The 22,631-nt window shown below is 34.7% G+C and overlaps 1 protein-coding gene across 3 annotated transcripts in view; it reads left to right on the top strand.

Moving 5' to 3' along the window:
- The window catches only part of trim54 (tripartite motif containing 54), a 30,851-nt gene extending 8,592 nt beyond the window's left edge, over positions 1–22,259 (top strand). For 2 of the 3 annotated variants that reach the window (XM_087297453.1, NM_001045025.2), the window contains 7 exon segments: positions 2,991–3,165; positions 6,106–6,201; positions 8,735–8,968; positions 11,483–11,505; positions 16,029–16,153; positions 16,405–16,508; positions 21,948–22,259. In XM_087297453.1, coding sequence (XP_087153579.1) covers positions 2,991–3,165; positions 6,106–6,201; positions 8,735–8,968; positions 11,483–11,505; positions 16,029–16,153; positions 16,405–16,466 — 715 coding nt within the window. In that variant the 3' untranslated portion in view covers positions 16,467–16,508; positions 21,948–22,259. 3 annotated transcript variants of the gene reach the window in all.
- The last annotated feature ends 372 nt before the right edge of the window (positions 22,260–22,631 follow it).

Here is a 22,631-nt window from a genome sequence, read left to right as displayed (position 1 = left end):
AAAATGATAAACACAGTTGCTATAAAAGCCCTCAGATTCACGTCAACAAAAGGACCGTCACTCCAAAAACTGAAACACATGATCAGACTTTCATTAAAGATTACCAAAAACACTAATTTTTTAGATGATTAGCTTGACCAAATAATGATAAAACATTTTTTTTTTTACCATTGTTGGATTGCTTTTGAAACATTTGATGGAAGTGACATTTAAAATAAAAATTGCGTTTAATGTTATTTATTTAGCAAAATTAAAGGACAAAATACGTTTGCAATAAACATTAACAAGTTCTACGTCAGATATATTTAAATTAAACAAGATTAGGCCAGTGAATCTAGCACTTGTGTTACTTTGACCCACCTGTGTGTTAAATTCGTCCCTGCTGATGGGGTCAAAAGTAACAATGTGCAATTTTTGTTTCAAGGGAAGTGATATTGGTGTTGTTCTTTATTGATAACACGTGATTTTGATAGACCACTCTTGTTAGTAACCACAGCAAAACTATATTTCTGTTAAGAACATTATCTTTCAAAAATAAGTTTTTATTAAAAATGTTACTTTCATCCCCCTCTCCCCTATAACATTATGTAAGCTTTGTATAACTAAAATAAATGTTGACCTAGTTAACATGACTTTATCATGGTATTTTTACAAAATAAATTAAAAAAACGAAATTATTATATTTATATAGATATGTAAACCATATATTCATTTTACAGACTGTAAACATGACCGCTCTATCGCTAGACACCCACTGGATGGCAGTCTTTCATAAACAGAGTCTCCGTTTTGATCACACTGACTGCCAATACACCACACATACAAACCAGCTCTTTTCGCTAGACAAGACAGATTAAGACAGAGGCTTTTTGAAAAGGTCTGTGTGAGTGATGTGCTCATTTTAGGACAGAATATCATAGTAGTTGCATCAATCACTTTTAAACGCAGCACCTGTCTTAAATGTCTATCAAAGTTTTGCTCTCAACTTGGTGTTTCGCCTCAGGGGAAGTCAAATTGTACTTCAGATGTCACAAAGAAATGTTGCTTGTTTTGTATGGTTTATCATTACGCACCAGTTTGAGAAGCAGCATCGAGTGCTATACGGAAGTGTACTAAGAATGTATTTTAGAAAAAGTTGGATTCCTCAAATTAATTTGAGATTTTATTTGGCTAGAAATGAGGCAGAGAACATGAAATTGAACACGGAATCTTTGCTAACGTTACTTGAAACAAATACGTTTTGGATCAAGTAAAAAGTTATATTAGACATCCAAGTTTATGAAATACATAGTTTATATTTCTAGAATGTCCATCTCACAATATATTGGACATTTTGTGGCGCTAAATTATTTCGGCTAGAATAAAAGCAGTTTAAAAATTTTAATGAACCATTTTAAGGTCAAAATAATTAGCCCATTTAAGCTATATATTTTTTCGATATTCTACAGAACAAATCACCATTAAACAATAACTTGCCTTATTACCCTAATCTGCCTACTAGTTAAGCTAATTAACCTTGTTGGGCCTTTAAATGTTACTTTAAGCTGTAAAGAAGTTTCCTGAAAAATATCTAGTCAAATATTATTTACTGTCATCAATATTAGAAATTAGTTATTAAACCTATTATGTTTAGAAATGTGGTGAAAAAAAAATCTCTAATTTAAATAGAAATTGGGGAAAAATAGACGGGGGCTAATAATTCAGGGTGCTAATAATTCTGACTTCAACCGTATAGGTAATATTTTTTTCATTACTTTGCCAATTGTTCTATATAGCCTATTGATTTGGTATTTTTTGAAATATATTATGTAATTAAAACAATCAAAAGGAATGTATACTGTGTCCGTCAGGTTTTACTTTCTACTGCTTTTAACAATGTTGTTACTATTTCATATTTTTTTCAGCATCAAAACAGTATAACGACTTTTGAAGGATCAAGTGTGGCAGGAATGAATAGTATTTTAAGATATTTTAAGATTTTAAAAAGATATTTCCCATTATAAAAGTATTTTATGCTGTATTTTAGATCAAATGTATGCTTGGTATGTGAAAGAGGCTTAATTTCATTTCATCGAAATAGCAAAATTGTAAAATTGTGTGATAACATGCCATGTCGCTGTATGTCAGAAATGATCAAAACACTTTTTATTTATTAAAAAAAACAAACATTTGTACATTTATTTTACTTTAAATGTATTTTTAAAAATATAATAATATTATTTATACACTTAAAAATATCTGTAAATTAGCAGTTTTCCATATTTTGTGATTGACATTGTTTATTTATGCTTTTTAAATTGCATAATGGGACCTTGATCTTTATTCACTGTAAAAAATGTAGGGTTCCACACAATTTATTCATGTTGTCTCAACACCAACTGATTAGGTTAACTTAACACTTTTAACAGATTTATGTAAATTGAACAAAAAAAATTAAGTTGTCCTAATGAAATCCCAAGAATAGTTGTTTCAGCTCATTTTAAATAAGTAGTTTGATTGGGGGAAAAAAAATTGGGTGTACTTCCAGCACGGTTTAACCTTAAAAACTTTGAAAAAGTTACTACTATGAATATTTTAATAGTTTAAAGGGATATATTGTCATGGTTGGTGTTATTTATTACAGTACAAAAACCTTGTGACAAACTGGCAACATTTTCTGTTATTTTACAGACTTATTTCTCTACATAATATTTCTTATACATAACATGATTTCAAACTACTAAACTGTCAGTAAAAGTCACTTTGTTAAATTGTAGAGTTGAATTTTCAACATCAAAAGTCACCAGAGAAGAGATTAACATCCCATAATGTAATTCACTACCGTAAATAAACGGAAATTGCAAAATACAGAAACTATTAATTAACAGGTATTTTTACAGTGTATTTATAAATGTTATTTATAATTAAATGGTCAAATCGCAACCTGTTGCCAATGCAAATTTGTAACCTTTACACTGTACCATAAATCTCTTTCACTTTGGACTCTACAGGCCCCTCCTGCCCAAGACAGAGCAGCAGCAGCTGATGTGTGACCAGCATGAGGAGGAGAAGATCAACATCTACTGTCTGACCTGTGAAACGCCGACATGCTCCATGTGCAAAGTGTTTGGGGCTCACAAAGACTGTGATGTGGCCCCGCTGCCGGTCATTTACAAGAAGCAGAAGGTAGAGTAGTTATAGTGGGATTTATTTATTTAAAAAATGGAAATTTATGTACTGCAACAATTGATTTAAGTTACTCAGGAGAATATAACTATAGGTTTATGTGTTTGTCTAAAATTCCTAATATTTCACCTATCTTGTTATGCATTTTTTTCATTAAGATAACTTAGAAAATGCTAAATATATGGTACATTTACCTTGCTTTAAAATTTTTCTATAGATCACTGATGCATACATAATAAAAATATAATACATTATATGTATACATAAATATACAGTTCAAGTCAGAATTATTAGCCCCCCCTGAATTATTAGCACCCCTGTTTTTTTCTCCAATTTCTGTTTAATAGTTTTAAAAACTTCTTTCTAAAAACTGATTTATTTTATCTTTGCCATGATGACAGTAAATAATATTTGACTAGACATTTTTCAAGACACTTCTTTACAGCTTAAAGTCACATTTAAAGGCTTAACTAGGTTAATAAGGTTAACAAGGCAGGTTAGGGTAATTAGTCAAGTTATTGTATAATGATGGTTTGCCCTGTAGATTATCAATAAAAAAATAAAAAAGCTTTTTAAAAAAATTAATAACTGCTTCTATTCAAGCCAAAATAAAACAAATAAGACTTTCTCCAGAAGAAAAAATATTATCAGACATACTGTAGCAACTGTATGTATGTATGTGTGTATATATATATATATATATATATATATATATATATATATATATATATATACACACACACACACACACACACACACACACACACATACAGTTGAAGTCAGAATTATTAGCCCCCTTTGAATTTTTCCACATGATTTTTTTCCAAAATGAAATTTTCACAGTATGTCTGATAATATTTTTTCTTCTGGAAAAAGTCTTATTTGATTTATTTCGGCTAGAATAAAAGCAGTTATTAAGATTTTTAAACACCATTTTAAGGACAAAATTATTAGTCCCTTCAAGCAATTTTTTTTTTGAATGTCTATAGAACAAACCATACATATACAATAGCTTGCCTAATTACCCTAACCTCCCTAGTTAACCTAATTAACCTAGTTAAGCCTTTAAATGTCACTTTAAGCTGTATAGAAGTGTCGTGAACAATATCTTGTCAAATATTATTTACTGTCATCATGGCAAAGATAAAATAAATCAGTTATTAGAAATGAGTTATTAAAACTTATGTTTAGAAATGTGTTGAGAAAATCTTCACTCTGTTAAACAGAAATTGGGGGGAAAATAAACGAGTCTAATAATTCAGGGTGGCTAATAATTCTGACTTCAACTATATATATATATATATATATATATATATATATATATATATATATATATATATATATATATATATATATATATATATACTCACAAGATCTTTACTGTCTATAAATATTTCTTTTTTAAAATGAACAATCTATTTCAGCTTAAGCCATTAACTAAATAGGGAGCCTGAAACAACATGGAGGAACAAGATTGATCTTGGAGTTTAAGAATCTAAATAGATTATTCAAAATTTGATTTTTTAAAAAGAATAAATTAAGTTCATAAGCAGTTCATGAAATGACTGCAACTGAACCAAAAACCCATATTAAAACAAGTTTTAGATATAAAGTTAAGTTAAAATAATGTGCTCAAAATAGTGTAGGGCTATATGACATGTTAGGAGCCATTATACTGAAATTTTATCATTAAACTGATTCCTCCTTCTGAAAGGATGTTTTTTTTTTCCTGTTTTGTTGTCCACTCAATGAAAATCAAAAATATCATTTTGAAAACCGATCTCTTGTCATGAAAGCGCACAATTTGATCTGTCATTTATGCTTGTAGCATGAATGATGGGTAAATTACACAGTAATGTTTAGCAGCTTGTATTTTAAAGATTAAAAAGAGCAGAACAAATGTGTTTCATGTAGATATACACTTATATTCAATAATTCAGTATATAGTCATAATGAATATGCAAAATTGTGATATTGTGGGCAATTAAAAATATTATCAATAATTATTTTTCCTTGAAACCTTTAGCAATTAAAATCGCAACATAAAAGTTTGATTCCGTCATAAATCAAGCATTATAACACGTGGAAAAAAAACAAACAAACATGCAGCATCACAGCAATTTTCTCACTTTCCAAAGCATTCTTGACCTACATGATATTGAGGTCTTGACCTACTGCACCTCTTGTGGTACGGCTAATAATGAAGGTCTTCATACCAGGGTGCAACTGGGCCTGAGAAATGACTCACTCCTCCCTGTTGTGTTTGAGTCATAGCAGCTTCTTCTGCTCTTTACTTTTTTTGGTCTCTCGTTTTTTTGTCCTCCATAAGTGGCTGTTTCTCAGCTCTCTTGCTCCCTTCAGCAGCTACCAGATGAACAATGACTAAACCTACCAGCCTTTCCCAATAGAAAACCATGTGCACGGTGGACACCATATGTCCGTCTGTTATCTGCAGTGTTTCTATGCTGAAGGTCAGTGGCTATTGTGGGAAATAGTTGCGGTGGCTGTTTGTTGGTGGTTTTTTGCTGGTGTATTGGTTTTAAGATACTGTACTAGAATGACGTAACACTGCCGGATCGTCTATGCTCACAAAAAAGCCCATAATATGTGCCAGGTGGCTATGATGACATTTTCTCTTTTAGTCATGGCCCACTATAAACAGTGAATCACTCATTTCAAATGCAAATCAGCAAAAGTTTGATCAGTCATGACGGGTAACATTCTTACAATCTTGGCTTTTAGTTGACATGCTGTTCTCTTGTCTGTAAGTGTGGTTAGCACAAGTCGCATAGCCAAGTCTGACATGGCTTTCTTGTGAAAGATGACACGCTGAGCACATTGGTCATGTTTGTTTTTTCTCAGTTTTTTTTTATATTTTGATGAGAACCTGTCACAATCGGTTATATTCTGCTCTGTGTTTTGTTTTGTTTCTTCTCTCAGACAGAGCTAAGTGATGCTATTGCCATCTTGGTGGCCGGAAATGACAGCATACAGGCTCTGATCTCACAGATGGAGGATATTTGTAGGAGCATCAAGGTGAGAACAAAGTTTTTACAGTAAAGCACAACAATTATAATATTGGGTGATCGGGCGGGGCGATGTGTTGAATATTCATAACATAATCACAGTGATTGAACTTTTGCCTAAAACATTGTGAATCTTCTTTGCTAATGTGGCATTTTAATTGAAATGATGGATGTGCTGATTCATCATTTGAAGCTATAAAAATCCAGTTATATATGATATTATATTTATGTTAATTGTATTTTTAAGTTACTTAAAGTGTTACAATTTTTAAAATTACATTAAGTTTGAGGGCAACTAAAAAATAAGGTGGAATATTTCATTATTTGTTTATTTATTTAAAGAAATTGATGGAGACAAAAAGACTAAATATTTCTGTTTTAAAAAGTTGTTGTTTCTAAGAAATATTTCATTTAACACTGTTTCAACAAAAATCCATTGCAACTGTTTTAAACATTGATGACAATAATAAGATTTGTTTTTGCACACCAAATCAGCTTACTAGAAGGATTTCTGAAGAATCTTGTGACTATTAAAATAATATATATATTACATAAATATAAATACACTGCCTGACAAACGTCTTGTCATCGATCTGAGTTGTAAGAGCCACAAATATTAACTTGACTTCTAGTTGATCATTTGGAAAAGTGGCAGATTTTTCTGATGAATCATCTGTTGATCTGCATCCCAATCATCACAAATATTGCAGAAGACCTCATGGAATCTGCATGGACTGATTCTCTTAGAAATCAGTCAAGTTTGGTGTAAGAAAAATCATGGTTTGGAGTTACAATCAGTATTGGGTGCTTGCGGGAGATCTGCAGAGCGAATGGCAACATCAACAGCCTGAGGTATCAAGATATTTGTGCTGCCCATTACATTACAAACCACAGGAAAGGGCAAAATCTTCAGCAGGAGAGCGCTCCTCATACTTCAGCCTCCACATCAAAGATCCTGAAAGCAAAGAAGGTCAAGGTGCTCCAGGATTGGCCAGCTAAGTCACCAGACATGAACATTATTGAGCATGTCTGGGGTAAGATGGAGGAGGCATTGAAGATGAAGATGACTTTATTAATAAGTTATTTGAGTCATTGAAGAGATGTATCTCCTTGTTCAAGCTCTTGTTCTCTCCAAACTGGATTACTGCAACTCTCTACTAGCCGGGCTTCCAGCTAACTCTATCAAGCCTCTTCAGCTGCTCCAGAACGCAGCAGCACAAGTGGTCTTCAATAAACCTAAAAGAGCACATGTCACTCCACTGCTCATCCGTTTGCACTGGCTGCCAGTTGCTGCTCGCATCAAATTCAAAGCTCTGATGTTTGCCTACAAAGCGACTTCTGGTTTTGCTCCTTCTTATCTGCTCTCACTTCTGCAGATCTATGTGCCCTCCAGAAACTTGCGTTCTGCGAATGAACGTCGCCTTGTGGTTCCATCCCAAAGAGGGAAGAAATCACTTTCGCGAACGCTCACGCTCACGCTCAATCTGCCCAGTTGGTGGAATGAACTCCCTAACTACATCAGAACGGCAGAGTCACTTGCTGTTTTCAAGAAGCGACTAAAAACTCAACTATTTAGTCTCCACTTCACTTCCTAATCTGCAATTGCCTCTCTGGATATACCACTTCTTAGACTTTACAGACCTGAAACTTGCCTATAGCACTTATTCATTGTTGCTCTTATAGTTGTGTAAATTGCTTCCTTGTCCTCATTTGTAAGTCGCTTTGGATAAAAGTGTCTGCTAAATGACTAAATGTAAATGTAAATGTATGGATGCAGTCGTCCAAGCTCATGGGAGTCATACACAATATTAATTTTTTTCCATTGCACCAGGACTTTATATTTTATACTGTACATTATTTCTGTTAAGTGACAAGACTTTTGTCTAAGCAAATTCTACCTTACTATCCTAATTAAATAATTAAAAATCAAGGCATGAACAAATTTTATTTTGGTAAAATAAGCGTAATCTAGAGGCCTTTCTGATACCAAATAATCAACTAGAATTCAAGTTATTATTTTTTGTTTATAAAACTTGGATAGGCGACAAGACTTTTTCAGGTAGTGTATATTTGCACTAGTCTGAGCCAGCATGATACACGATAGCCAAATGGCTCAAACATCAAAATTGGGCAGTGTATTAAAAAACGATGTTTTTTTTAATAAAATTTTTTTGCATGTAGTGTCATAATGGAAAACTCTTTTTGACAATAATTCGTTTTACAACCCTTTCTTAAATTAGACAGATGATTGTTACCATTTTTTAATTCATTCATCCGATCTAAGCGCCTGGCAGGAGCAATTTTAGCTTTGATTAGCATAAATTATTGAATAAGATTAGACCATTAGCATCTCTTTTGAAAATGACCAAAGAGTTAATGTCAAAGAGATAAATTTCCTTTTTGACGTTTGATTCCTCTGGCTCTTCTATATATGCTACAGTATATTGTCCAGTTTGAGCCAGTGATGATTAAAAACTTTTAAAGTTAATGCTATCAGTGCTTTTAATATCAACTTAGATACAGTATCTGGTCATCTTTTGCAGGACAATGGTCGGCGGCAGATGCAGCACATATCTGACAAGTTTGATGAACTTTACGCCATTCTAGAAGAGCGTAAAAGAGAACTAATCGAGACTGTTGGTTGTGAGCAAGACCGAAAACTGGGTCATGTTCGATCACTTATTCGTCGCCACGGAGATCACTTAGAGATGTCTGTCAAACTGGTGGAGACAGCCATTCAGTCCATGGAGGAGCCTCAGATGGCTGTATTCCTGCAGGTTAACAAGCACCTTCACCACAATTTATTTTTCACCTCAGTATTTAGATTTTCTGAAGAACATGTTGTGGTGGTGCCATGATAGTTTCTTGAGTGTTATTATGATGTCACTATAAAAATTCTAGTCATGAAATATGCTTTGGGCGTCGCGGTGGTGCAGTGGGTAGCACGGTCCCCTCACAGCAAGAAGGTCGCTGGTTCGAGCCTCAGCTGGGTCAGTTGGCATTTCTCTGTGGAGTTTGCATGTTCTCCCCATGTTTGCGTGGCTTTTCTCCGGGTGCTCCGGTTTCCCCCACAGTCCAAAGACGTGTTATTGGTGAATTGGGTAGGCTAAATTGTCCATAGTGTATGAGTGTGAATGAGTGTGTATAGATGTTTCCCAGAGATGGGTTGGAGCTGATAGGGCATCCGCTGCGTAAAACATATGCTGGATAAGTTGGCAGTTCATTCCGCTGTGGCGACCCCAGATTAATAAAGGGACTAAGCTAAAAAGAGAATGAATGAATTAATAATCCTGATTATTTACCTGTAGAAATTACACAAATTATTTTTATTGGGGATTTCTAGGCTTTGTGTTTGATGTTTTAATAATCTTGATTTATCAAAACTGTGTGAGCTTTTTCTGTCTGAGTCAAAGTGAATGCAGTGCTAATAGAGATTCACGACAGTACAGTCATGTGCTAGTCTAAACCAACATGCCACACCATAGCCAAATTGTTTAAATCTTAAAATTGGCCAGTGTATTGCAAAACTATGCTTATTATTATTAATATATATATTAATAATAATAACTCCCTAAAACAGATTATTTTGATCATTTTTGAATCCATTCATCTTATCTCAGGGTCTGACAGAAGCACTTTTAGCTTAGCTTAGCATAAATCATTGAATATAATTAGACCATTAGCATCACACATCGTTTGCACACTCTTTCAGGGCAAAGTGACACAATTTATGTCCTGCTTTAATTTAATATAGTTGTTATTCATTGTAAAAGCAAGCTATGTTCAGCTCTCATTTAAAATATCATCTGTTAACTGATCTAGGTTATTTAACTGGAGGAAATATACAAATAATTGTTATTGGGGATTTCTAGGCTTTCTGTTTAATGTTTTAATAAACTTGATTAATCAATGAGTGAATGTGGTGCTAATAGAGATTCATGGCAGTACAGTCAAGCACTAGTCTGAACCAACATGATAAATAAAATGGCCCAAATCCCAAAATTGTATTAAAAGTTTTAATACATTTTTTTGGATGCTGTAAAGCAACACCCCACTTTAAAAAAATGCCAATTTTACAAATCCCCTTGAGTTAAACAGATGATTTTTACCATTTATGAATCCATTCATCCAATCTCAGGGTGTGGTGGGAGCACTTTTAGCTTAGCTTAGCATAAACAATTGGATAAAATTAGACCATTGGCATCTTGATCGAAAATGACCAAAGAGTTTTGATAATTTTCCTATTTGAAGTTTGACTCTTGTGTATATACATTTTGTACCGAGAAAAATGAAAGGTTTTCAAGTCCTGCATGCTATTATTGTGCCGGCTGTAACCATTGTATGGCTGCAACTTTTCATTTTCCTTAGTACATGATGTAACTACAGAAGAGTCAAGCTTTAAATAGGATTATCAAAACTCTGGTCATTTTTGAGCAATATGCTAATGATTTGATTCAATTATCTATGCTAAGTTAAAAGTGCTTCCTCCAAACTCAGAGATCAGATGAATGGGTAAAAAAATGGTAAAACTCAACTGTTTAACTTTAGGGGACTTGTAAAATAATCATATTTTCCTATAAATACTAGCATCAGAGCTACAGACACTATTACCTAGTCAAAAATAGTCACTTTTTTAAACATTTACCTCATGCAAACCTCTTGCGTCATTGATCAATGGAAGTACAGGTGCTTGTGAGCATCTGACGTGGTCTTATTGAGCTGTGTGGAGTGAATGCTGCAACACCTCACTGGGGATGCTGGAGGCAGAGCTTGCTGCTTTTAAAGCCCCCCAGAGACCCTTGATGTAAATGGCCCAGCCCTTATGTATGCTGTTTGCTGATTGACACTGTGCCTGTTGCTACATTTCAAGTATCCTGTAATGACAAGACCCAGGGGGCCTGATATTGATTAGCAGAACCTTCCACAGCTGGGGACGGAGGAACCCAGAGCCCTTGTCCTTTGACTAGTGGCTCAAACGGTCAATACTTCACCATTGCTGAGAGCTACATGCCTCAGAAAGAGACTTTAAACAAAGGTGATGGAGAGGTGTAATTGTTTTTTGAAACCGCTTTCACTATAAAGTGCCAGCCTCAGGTGCAGCACTGCTGTTTTTTTAACTAGCTCTTCTCAGTGAGAACACAAGGCTGCCTCACAACTGTCTGTGATTTAGTACGTACCTTTTTTGGGTACGCAGTGAAACTGTGGTAAAGAGGAAAGGAGTTTTGTTTTAATTTGCTGCTGTATATTCTAGATCTAAAACGAGTGCTCTTCTTAACTGTGTTTGTTTGCAGAGCACGAAGGAAGTGTTTAAAAAGTAAGTGGACTATGAATGACGTGTTTGGAAGTGGATAGTTTACTAAATAATGAAAATTCTGACATCACCCTACAAACAATTTTGTGTATAATAAATGTCTAATAGACATCTAAACATAGACAGCTTAGTTAACACAAAGCTAAAATTGGGCTGTCTTCGAAAATCTAATAGACGTCTAAGAATAGCCTATAACTAGTCATCAAATAGACAAATTAGACAGACTTTATATGTGTAGTCATTCATTTGTGTTTATTTATTGACAAGTCTAGGTTTGGCCTATTCTTTTACTTCCATTTTCACTGACAGCCCAAATGTAGCCTTGTTTTAGCCAAGACGACTATGTTTAGACGTCTATTAGACATCTATTAGAGATCTATTGTATACACTTGGCATTTTCTAACGCTGTAAAAATGCTGTGTTCTACACAATCGATTTGTGTTGGGACAGCATAACTGAATTTAGCTAACTAATTTGTTTTTACAAATTTAATTGAATATAAAACAATTAATTTACCCCCAAAAAACTCAAGAATTGTATTTTATTTTAATTAGTAGTTTGAACAAACAGCAAGTATCATTTTTTAGTGTACCCTCAAATCATTCCAAGGCTGTTTTATTGATTTTTTTTGATGACAGAGTTTTTGTTTTTATGTGAACTGTTACTGTAAACTAAATCATATTCAGCATGTGTGCTTCATCAATAACTGAAGCTGTCTAAAGACTAACAATCATGATTAACAACCTCACAGGCAGTGACTCAACCAGCCTCCCACCCCTACCAACCCACTGTATTATGCATTGCTTTGGTTTATAACTTTCGTCTGGCTCAATATTGTGGGAAAGATCCCTCATGCTGCTCTTTGTTTATCTACTGCTGACTTCTGCATTTGATTCTCTGAATATGTCATGTGTAAAACTTTGTTTTTTGAATAGCTTCAGCATGATGGGAATGGAGTGTATTTTGGTAGAAACTGTACACTTTGAACATTTTAACACTTTAAACACTAAACACTTTCAAATTTTGATTAATTTAAAAAATATATTTCAATATTTGTATTGGGTTTTTTGCAGATAATATACAAACGTACAAAAATAGAAGTCTTATCAGCTAAGAGATGACATCTAAACCTAAACATTTATACCCCTTCTAAGCATCATCCCTCCCATCTCCCACCCCTCCCTATTTTTTGAGGCCTTCAATAAGTATGCAAAGATGAATCAAGATGCAGATAAATAAATAACCTAATTGAAAAAATGAGTAATTAATGATTATTAAATAAATAAGAAGATATAATAGATAGAAAATGTAAAGTGAATACTAAAAGTCTCTCTTTCTTCCTTCTGAAATTCTAATCAGCTGGTCCTGAAATGTTAAGGATCTCAATGACAGACAGTAAGGGACTCCATGTTTTGTTAAAGTTGTTCAGTGATCATTTAAAACAGTCTTAGTTTCTCAAGATAAATGCAATGTAGAACCTGTGTTCTGATAATGGAGGGGACACATGTTTCCATTTGAGGAGAATTGCGCACCTGACGAGCAAGTTGGTAAAGGCAACGACGCAGCATGTTGATGTTTGTGTAGTTGGGGTTGGAAGATAACCAAAAAGTGCATTCAGAGGGTCAGGAGTGATGATTGTATTAAGGGCTTGATAATTTTTTTTTTTTAAATATTAGACTAATAGTTTGTTACAGGACTAAACATGCATATGTAATAATAAAAAAAATAGATACGGGCCTTTCCACGGGAACGCTTAGCCACATATTTAGAATTGGTGGTCATTTAAGAAGAGTTGGCTATTAAAAGGGTTAGTTCACTTAGACAGAAAATTCTGTATTTGTTCTTTATTTCTGTAATTCTGTAATTCACACTCTCGTGTTGTTCAGCTCATTGATTCTCAACCACGTTCCTGGAGGACCACCAACACTGCATGTTTTGGATCATTACAGGTCTTTCAGTCTCTGCTAATGAGCTGATGATCTGAATCTGGTGTGTTTGATTAGGGAGACATAAAAAAGTGCAGAGCTGGTGGTCCTGAAACGTGGTTGAGAAACATTGGTTCAACTCACCCAAGACCTTTGTTCATCTTTGGAACACAAATGAAGATATTTTAGATGAAATCAGAGAGCTCACCATCCTCCATATACAGCATCAGACCTGAGACGTTCTTAGTACAGAAAAGGAATCAAAAACATTCTTAAAACAATCCATGTGACTTTAGTAGTTCGCGTTACATTGCCTTTATTGCATACAGTAAACAACTGATACTGATATAAAGTGAAAGAGAAGACATTTGTTAAAGTAATTTTACAGAGTTTTTTTGGTGCCCAAAAGTGTAATCGTAGCTTTGGAGTTTGAAATTGGTATTTTGTGGCCACATGGAATGTTTTAACAGTTTTTGGTTCCTTTTCTTTTGAATGACTTTGGACTGTTGCTCTCTATGGAGGGTCAGAGAGCTCTAGACTTTTATTTAAATATTGTATTTGTGTTCTGAAGATGAACATAGGTTGGAATGACGAAGGTGTAAATAAAAACAGAATTTTAATTTATGGGTGAGCTAACCCTCTAAAGACACTGACATAAATATTTAATCAGCCAATCCCATGGTAGCAACTACAGTAAGTGAATTTGGGCATGTGGACATAGTCAAGGTAATTTGCTGAGTTTTAAACGAGCAGCTGAATAGGGAAGAAAGGTGATTGAAGTGAATACAGTGAGCAGTAGATACAGTAGGGGAAATAAATATTGAACATGTTGTTTTTTCTGGGAACTAATATTTCTAAAGGAGCTATTAGATTTTGGTAAAAACCAAAACAATACAAACATAAAAAAATGTAAAACTAAAACATTAGTTATGTGTAATAACAATGAAATAACGCAAGGAGAAAGTACTGAACTACTAAAACGCATTTAATACTTTATGTAAGAGGCTTTTTTGATGAAGGCTACAATGATGAAGGGCAGAGGGTTGCTGAAGAACTACTGAGAGATTTCAGCTGCTGTCTGAACCTTCACTGCCTTTCTACTCCTCCATTTCTTCATGTGTTCAATACTTTTACCCTGCGTCATTTAATTTTTATTGTGAATAACTTAATTTATAAATTAATTAGATTTTTTTTCTTCGCATATATGGATTTCTTTGGTTGTTGCCAACACTCTGTGAAAATTTCAAGTCAACAGCACCTTTAGAGTGTTTTATGGGAAAAAACTGTAACGTGTTAATATTTATTTTCCCCGCTGTATTGATTATAGATGAGAATAGAAGGGGTTTGAGCTAATAGAATTTGAAGTAACCACTTGTTACAATGGTCTGCAGAAGAGCCTCTCTAAAAACAGTACACATCAAACCTTGAAGCAGATGAGCTACAGCAGAAAACTCAGGTGACACTAATATCAGCTGAGAACAGCAAAGCCTATAGTTTAAATGACACAACTAAATTGGAAGATAGAAGATTGTGAAAAGAATGGTTTGATGAGAGTTTGTTCTGAACTTATCGGATGGTCTACCCAGAATTTGGTCTAAGAGAAAGCAAAGATCCATTATGCCTTGGATCAACAGTTCAGTCTGTAGTGGCACAGTGGTGTATAGGACATTTTTCTGGCACTGACTGTGCCCCTTAGTGCAAAAGAGAATCATTTAAATGCCACAGCCTGAGTGCTGTTGCTTACCAGGTCCATCCCTTTATGACCATCATGGCCCTATCTTGTGATGGCTTTTTCCAGCAACATAATGCACCATGCCACAACGCTCAAATAACCTCAAAGTGAGTTCTTGAACCTCTTAAACCAATTTGGGAAGTGGGGGATTGAGAGATTTGCATAATGGATATCAAATCTGCAGTAACTGTGGGATACTTTCATATCAGTAAGGATCACAATCTATGAAGTGGTCTATGGGAGTATGTTTCGAAAGCTATAAAATAGTAAAACATAAAAGGCATTGGTAACCCTAAAATAAAAATGTACTCATTAGCTACTCACCCTCAAGTTTTATTATTATTTTCTATTATTAATATAAGTTCTATTATTCTTTCTTCTGCTGAACCCAAAAGAAGATTTTTTACAGAAAGCTGAAAACCTGTAACCATCAACTTCTGTAGTTGAAAAACAAATACTATGGAAGTAAACGTTTAAAAGTTTTCAGCATTCTTCAAAATATTTTCTTTTGTGTTCAACAGAACACAAAACTCGAGAGTAAATGATGACAGAATTTTCCTTTTTGGGTAAACTATCCCTTTAACTTTTAGTATCTTCCATTCACTCTTGTTGGTATATCATAACTTGCAGTGAGTTATTCATCACAGTTTTTCCCAAAACCTCTATGAGCGTTTAGAAAAATGCTTACGCTCTCAACACTGTCTAGCTGTGTCTTCTGTTTCATACTCTTCTCCACCTGCGGAGAGGTGGTGTGGAGCCTGGAGCACCTGCGTCACCAGCAGCCGCAGGGAGATGGAGGAACTGGGACCTTATGCTATCCGTCACTTTTATATTTGTCCGACGCGACTTCACCGCTCTGTCCTTGACAGGATCACAGACACAGCCAAGGCCTCCAACATTGAGCGGACGGAGGTGGGTTACGAGAGCATGGCCCACTTCATCATCAACTCGGAGGATGTGGCCAACATGCTGAGACATATCAACTTCCGGACAGGTAACAGCTTCACACTCAAACAATGACATTTGCTGTTTGTTCAAACTACTTATTTCAATTGTGCTGAAACAACAATTCTTTAGGGGTTTTTGGGAACAATTTTATTGTTTTATGTTCATTCTACACAAAAACAAATAAGTTAACTCAATTCCTTCATATTCTCCCAACACAAATCGGTTGTGTGGAACCCAGCATTTTTTACAGAGCACAGCTGTGATGTCTGATTACATTGCAATGTATGTTTCTTTCAGGTGAAGATGAGGAAGACAGTGGTGATGAAGCTCCTGAAGGCCTGACTACCTCAACTGGTTAAAGTGGTGAATCAGGGACGCGCTAACTTATGTTTAAACCCAAGGTTAGTTTCAAAGATGCATCTGTAAAATGGTAGTTGACCCTAATATTGGTTGGTCAATAGTTTGTTACTTAACATTTGTATAACTTTCTTTTTTAGAGCTCATTGGCCATCATTGTTTAGACCATTTTGAGGGATATAAACAATAAGTCTTTATGTATTTCCTGTTTTATATCTTTCATTTCCAAAGCTTCTTAAAATCCAGAAAGCTCCACAAATTGATAACTTTTTTCAATGACAGTTAACATTAGTTATGACTTAATTGCCTCTTGTTACAGTTCTAAAAAAGATTTAAGACAAGCAGAAACTGTTCATGGAAGATTTATATCGCCATATTGATACATGAAAGAGAAATCCTTTAAAGGAGACCTATTGTGCAAAAATCTCTTTTATACACCAAGCGGCAACATCTCGTGAAGCAAATACAGAAGTAGATGAAACTGCAATTCATCGAAATTCTTCTAGGCCTGGCTCCACAATAGAATAAATTTCTATTAAGCCCAATGTTAAAATGGCCAACTTTACAGCAGAAAAAGGGGTTTACAGCCTGGTACAAAGAACAATTTTTGATTCATATAGCTAATATTACCCTTCATGACAACTGTGAGGAGGTGAATTTTTTATAAGTCACCCATTTAATTTACACTGAGTTATATTAAGTCTGCATAATTCAGGTCTCGCTGGTTGCCATCACTTCACCTCAGCTGATTCCGGCTGATTAGCCGCTGAACTTGGCATATACATAGTAGTTTTGTTTTGTTTTATGTGGCTTTACACAGTGAGTTGCTTTTTGGAATTATTTCTTACAATAATCAGATGATATGGCAGGCTGTGTGCACTTAATTGTGCTCACTTCACATGGCCTCCATTTCCCAAGTGGGTCAAATTATATACTTATATACCATCTCTATAAATGTATTTGTTTTATTTAAGATCATTTATCATTTATATTTTCTTTAGACCTGTAATGCACTCCAGAATCAGACAGATTGATTAGCTGTAGGCTCTAGAACAGTCAATTGAAACACTGTAATACTGTTATGCCTGGATTTCATCAATAGCTTTGCATTTACTAACATAGACTATATTTGAAGTGTTTGGAAGTAATTTGGGGTTTCCTCCTGTAGAAAATGTCATAAGAACAATGCTTAGTGGCTCAGTGTATTACAACAGTGTTTTTAAATGTCTAAACAGTTTATTGATTTAGTGTACAACCAAGCACATGTGGTCAGAACACAAACAAGTCACAGACAATGAATTATTAAGCGTTTCTCCCACAGAAAATACTGTCTAGGTAAAATGCTAGCAGGCGTCTGTAGCTCCGCTCATGCGTTGCCTCTTTGCCCTTATTTGGTCACTCCCGGTCAGTGCGATGATGCGCAAACAAAATGTTGATGGGTGGCCACGCCTACTTGTAGCATCTTTTGCGTTCCTCAGAAACCTATGGGTGACGTCACGGATACTACGTCCATATCTTTTACAGTCTATGGTGTAAACACAGTTTGAATGTGAATATAGCCAGCTTCCAATGGTAAAACTGAATTAATTGTTATTTTTTATAAAATCACACTTGATAAAAACAATCTGCAGAAACACAATGACGTTCTTCCATTCTACATGTCATCAGAGGGGGAAAGTCCCCCACGTTAATAATGATCTTGCCCTCATTAGCATAAATACCCCTGAGTGAGAAGCAGCCGACCGCCATTTGAGTTTTGATGAAGACAAGGTCAGTGACAAAGTGGATTATTAATCTGGAGTTTTAGATGCACAAATAAAAACTGTAGTCTCCATAGACTGCCACCTTCTGAGCCACTTCTTTTCACATTTTCAGTTTTTCACTGAGATAAGTTTAATCCTGTTTTTGAATCTGCTGCTATGCTAAAGTATAGGTGTTGTAGCTCCACCCCTTTTAAAAAAGAGGGCTGGAAGCACAATCTCATTTGAATTTTAAGCAACAATCACCAAAATGCCACAATTAGGATCAAAGCTTGAAAAGGGCTTAAGGTGGGCAACAGTATGGGGTCTTCGTTCACAGATTCTCTATAGGAGATGGGTCAGGACTGCAGGCAGGCCAGTCAAGTACCTGTATCCTCTTCAAAGTTTCATAGAGTTACAATAAATAGTTTGAAGGGCTGTTTTGAGCTGAAACTTTATAGACACACTCTAGGGCCATCAGAGACTTATTTTACATCTTGGAAAATGGGGCATAATAGGTCCCCTATAATTAGTGATTTATTTGTACGCAATGTTCTATTTTTAAATAAATTAAATTAACAAAAGCTTAAGTGATTCACAAAAGCATACAATCAAATAGCAGCCTCACAGTTCACAACAGAACTGTCTTTACAGGTTTATCAGTTGCTAGTTAAAGTTCATTTGTTCAACAACCCCAAATCAAAAAAAGTATGTTGTATTGACAGTATGGTAAACGCAAATAAAAAAAAGAAAGAAGTGGTTTGTACTTTTACTTGTATTTCATTGCAAACATTATTTCATTTTATTCCTTTTCACAACATTTAATAGACGTTTAGGGACTGAAGACACCAAGTGATGAAGTGTTGCAGGTGTAATTTTGTCTCATTTTGCCTACATTAAAGTCTTAAGGTGGGCAACAGTACAGGGTCTTCGTTCACAGATTCTTCTGTATTGGAGACAGGTCAAGACTGCAGGCAGGCCAGTCAAGTACCTGTATCCTCTTCCTCCGCAGCCAGGACTTTATAATGTGTGCAGAATGTGTTTTTGCATTGTCTTGTTGAAATATGCATGGGAGTCCCTGGAAACGAAAGTAGCATATTGTGCTTCAAAATGTACATTGTTATTTAACCAATTTACCTGATTACTAACCCTAAACTGCTCCTGTTCCTACTTTATTTGTAATGTGTTGCAGTCTAAATGGCAAGAAAATAATGTATATTTACAAATGAAATAAGGTTGACCAGACAAAACATTAAATATTTTGTGTTCATATTGTCTGCAGTGAAATATAAATCAAGAGCCTTTTGGGAAAAAAGTTATATTACATGGATATTTAAGGTTCTTCATAGAACCATTGATGCCTATAAAGCAATTATCGAATTTAAATTCTTACAATAAAAGTGAATAGCCACCAAGGATATTTGAGCTCCAAAAATGACAAACTGTAAATGTACTTCATACAACCTTACTGCAATATTTAAGGGAATATTATGAAAAAAGTTCCAAAATTAAGTTATCAATCACTGAAAATCTTACTCTCTGCTGCAGCTCTTAATTTTGACAATATGTATTTGCTTGTCAATACTGATTGTTGAAATTTTGTTTTTAATCTTACTCAATTTTTTTTCGAGCTTTCGCTAAAACAATGTTTATTTTTTATATATTATTAAAATATATGTTAAAAGTTATGAACTACAGTATATGTTTATTGTGCAAATGTTAAGCCCCAGTCACTATTTATAAACATCTATGAAAAAAGTGAACCCTTGACAATTCAGTTTCTTTGGAATTAGTGTATGGGTATGGGTTTGAGTAAAATATTAAAATATTTTTTTTTTTCTTATAAGGGCTGATAACTTTGCATAACCATCATTTGGAGCTTTTTAAATGACACAGGGTCAGAATAACAAAAGTTTTGTAACTCTTTCTTAAATTTCTTAACTCTCAAAGCTAAACATTTGGTATTGTGTTGTATAAAAAAATAATATAAAGACTTCTGAAAACATGGCACATTTTTTTATACAAAAAATAAATAAAAATACGTGTCAATGTTCATTGTTTTTATTTTTATTATATGAATTTTTGGAAAAAATATTAGCATCTGTATATATTTATATGATAATGAAAATGGAAAAAGAAAAGGTCATCTTTTCTATCACTATATATATTTTATTATATTTTTACAAGTATTTTCTTGTTTCTGTTTTTATGGTTTAAATATTTTATCATTAGAAATTTTAGCAGACAGTCACTTGTAAATAAACTTTAAAAAAAATACAAACATAAAACGTACATTTTATTAATTAAACTTTAAAAAAATGAAAAAATAACCATAAAATCATAAAAATAATAATAATAAAAAAAATTAAACACTTTTCCCAACAACCACCTACCAGTGCTATCCTATGGTAAAAGTAGGTACTAAAGGCACACTAATTAGATGAATCACAAGTTTGTGGAAAGGAACTATAGGGGACCACATTTTTTCAAATAAAACAATCGTGTCTACCTGAGTTTTTCCAGATGTTTACATTAACTCAGTCACACCATTTAAAATAAACAGTTGAAACTTTTTTTTTTTCCTTCCAAAACAAAAGGAAATGTTTTTGGCAGAGATCAACCCATATGAAACAAACTGTTGTTGTATCCGCAAACACCCGTCTCAAACATTCTTCGGAAACTCCAGATATAATAATATAAGATCTGGTTCAAACAGAATGTCTAATGTATTTGAGGTAACTTGGAATATTTTGTTCCAGTTGTTTTAGTTTTAATTTGTGTATTCTATGGCTTCAATGTAAAAGTCTGTAAACATTAGATATCATTCTTGAAGTTTTACCAAGACCTACAAACTAAGCTGTAAAACTTATTCCTAAGCATTAATTTCTCAAAAGGCATGTTCTGTTGTTTGAGAGTTGGGTATCCTGTCCTGCATGGGCATCCCCACCTACACTCACTTTCTAAAAATAACCTCTCACTTTAATTTAAAGGTCAAAAACCTCCGATAAATAGGCCAGCGCTGAGTTTTCTCTCTGTCTCTAAGCTGATCTAATAGGACTGTTTGTCCATGGAGTAACAGCGGTGAGTTGAGAAGCAGGCTAAATCGCAGTGGCAGCCGCTTCCAATCCTTCCGACGGTCCGTCCGCCCCCACCTGCTGCTTGCACCCATTACTTAATAACCGCTTGCTCTCTGCGCAGCCCGCCAGGAGAAATGGCAGTGGAGATATATGGCTGTGTGTGTGTGCTCACCGACGCTGACCTTGTCACTCCTGCAGTCAACACACTGATCAATTCATAGGGGAAAGAGAGTCTGGATGTGTGCAGAACGGCTCCACACATGGAGAGAACGTCCATGCGGAATGAGGATGGATCTTATTTTGAGGATGCAGTGCGTCATGAGCTGACGTATCGGCCTTCGCGTAATTTAAAGCTAGAATAAGAAGATTTTTTTGGAGTGCCAGAAGCAGGAACCTATCTGCAGGATGGGATATGACTTGTTTAACCGTTATTTGAGCTGAATATATCATTGAGAGTTATTTTTTATGCATAAAATGCTTTAAAAAGGAGTTTACGTAAGAAGCAGTTTTGCAGGATGACACTTCCTTAAAACAATGAGTGTTCAGTCAACATATATTCTTGCCAATGCAAAGCACACTCTGTCCTCTCCCACTTGTCCCATTTATGACCAAAATAGACTCGGTGTAAGTGGAAGATTAACTCGTATGTTTTATTTGTCATTTCCAGGATATTTCCAGGATAAGAGAGAGTGGAAGGAGGAGGTTTTGGGTAATCCTTTCAGCACGGCGAGAGCTTCTTTCATCTGCCTGTTTTGTGGTCCTAAGACTCTGAGTTCAGTAAGAGGAATCACACTTTTACTTCATAGCTTCCATATTTTGGGTGTTTATGATGCCATTTTTAGACTTTTGATCCTATTATTGCAGTTGGTAGCACTTAAAATCATAAATGAACCCAGAAAACGTTTATGTGGGATAAATATGTGAGGTCTCAAAAAGATTTTGTATTGTATAGCACAATAAACACAAGTGTCTACTGTAATGGTTTGTTTATATAAACACACACACACACACACACACACACACACACACACACACACACACACACACACACACACACACACACACACACACACACACATAACAGTTCAGTTTTGTGGCTAATATTCTGCCAGTAACTGCACTTGTCCAGCCTCTTCACCCTTGTGTATTACTGTGCCCACATGCAACGACAACCAGAGGACACTCTATAGTTTGACAATTATGGCTGCTGTTGGGCAACATAATGTACTTTTGAGGCTTTTTAGCCGGGAATGTAGTTGTTTTGATTGCAAATATGCAGTTTATTTATAAGCATAGTGCTTATTTTAAAATAATTATCATTTCTGAGAGACAGCGACCATTAGCCTGTCTT

This window comes from Danio rerio, chromosome 20 (genome assembly GCF_052040795.2).
Source record: "Danio rerio strain M-AB ecotype USA chromosome 20, GRCz13ab, whole genome shotgun sequence".
Taxonomy (NCBI): domain Eukaryota; kingdom Metazoa; phylum Chordata; class Actinopteri; order Cypriniformes; family Danionidae; genus Danio; species Danio rerio.
This window is presented reverse-complemented; position numbering and strand designations above follow the sequence as displayed.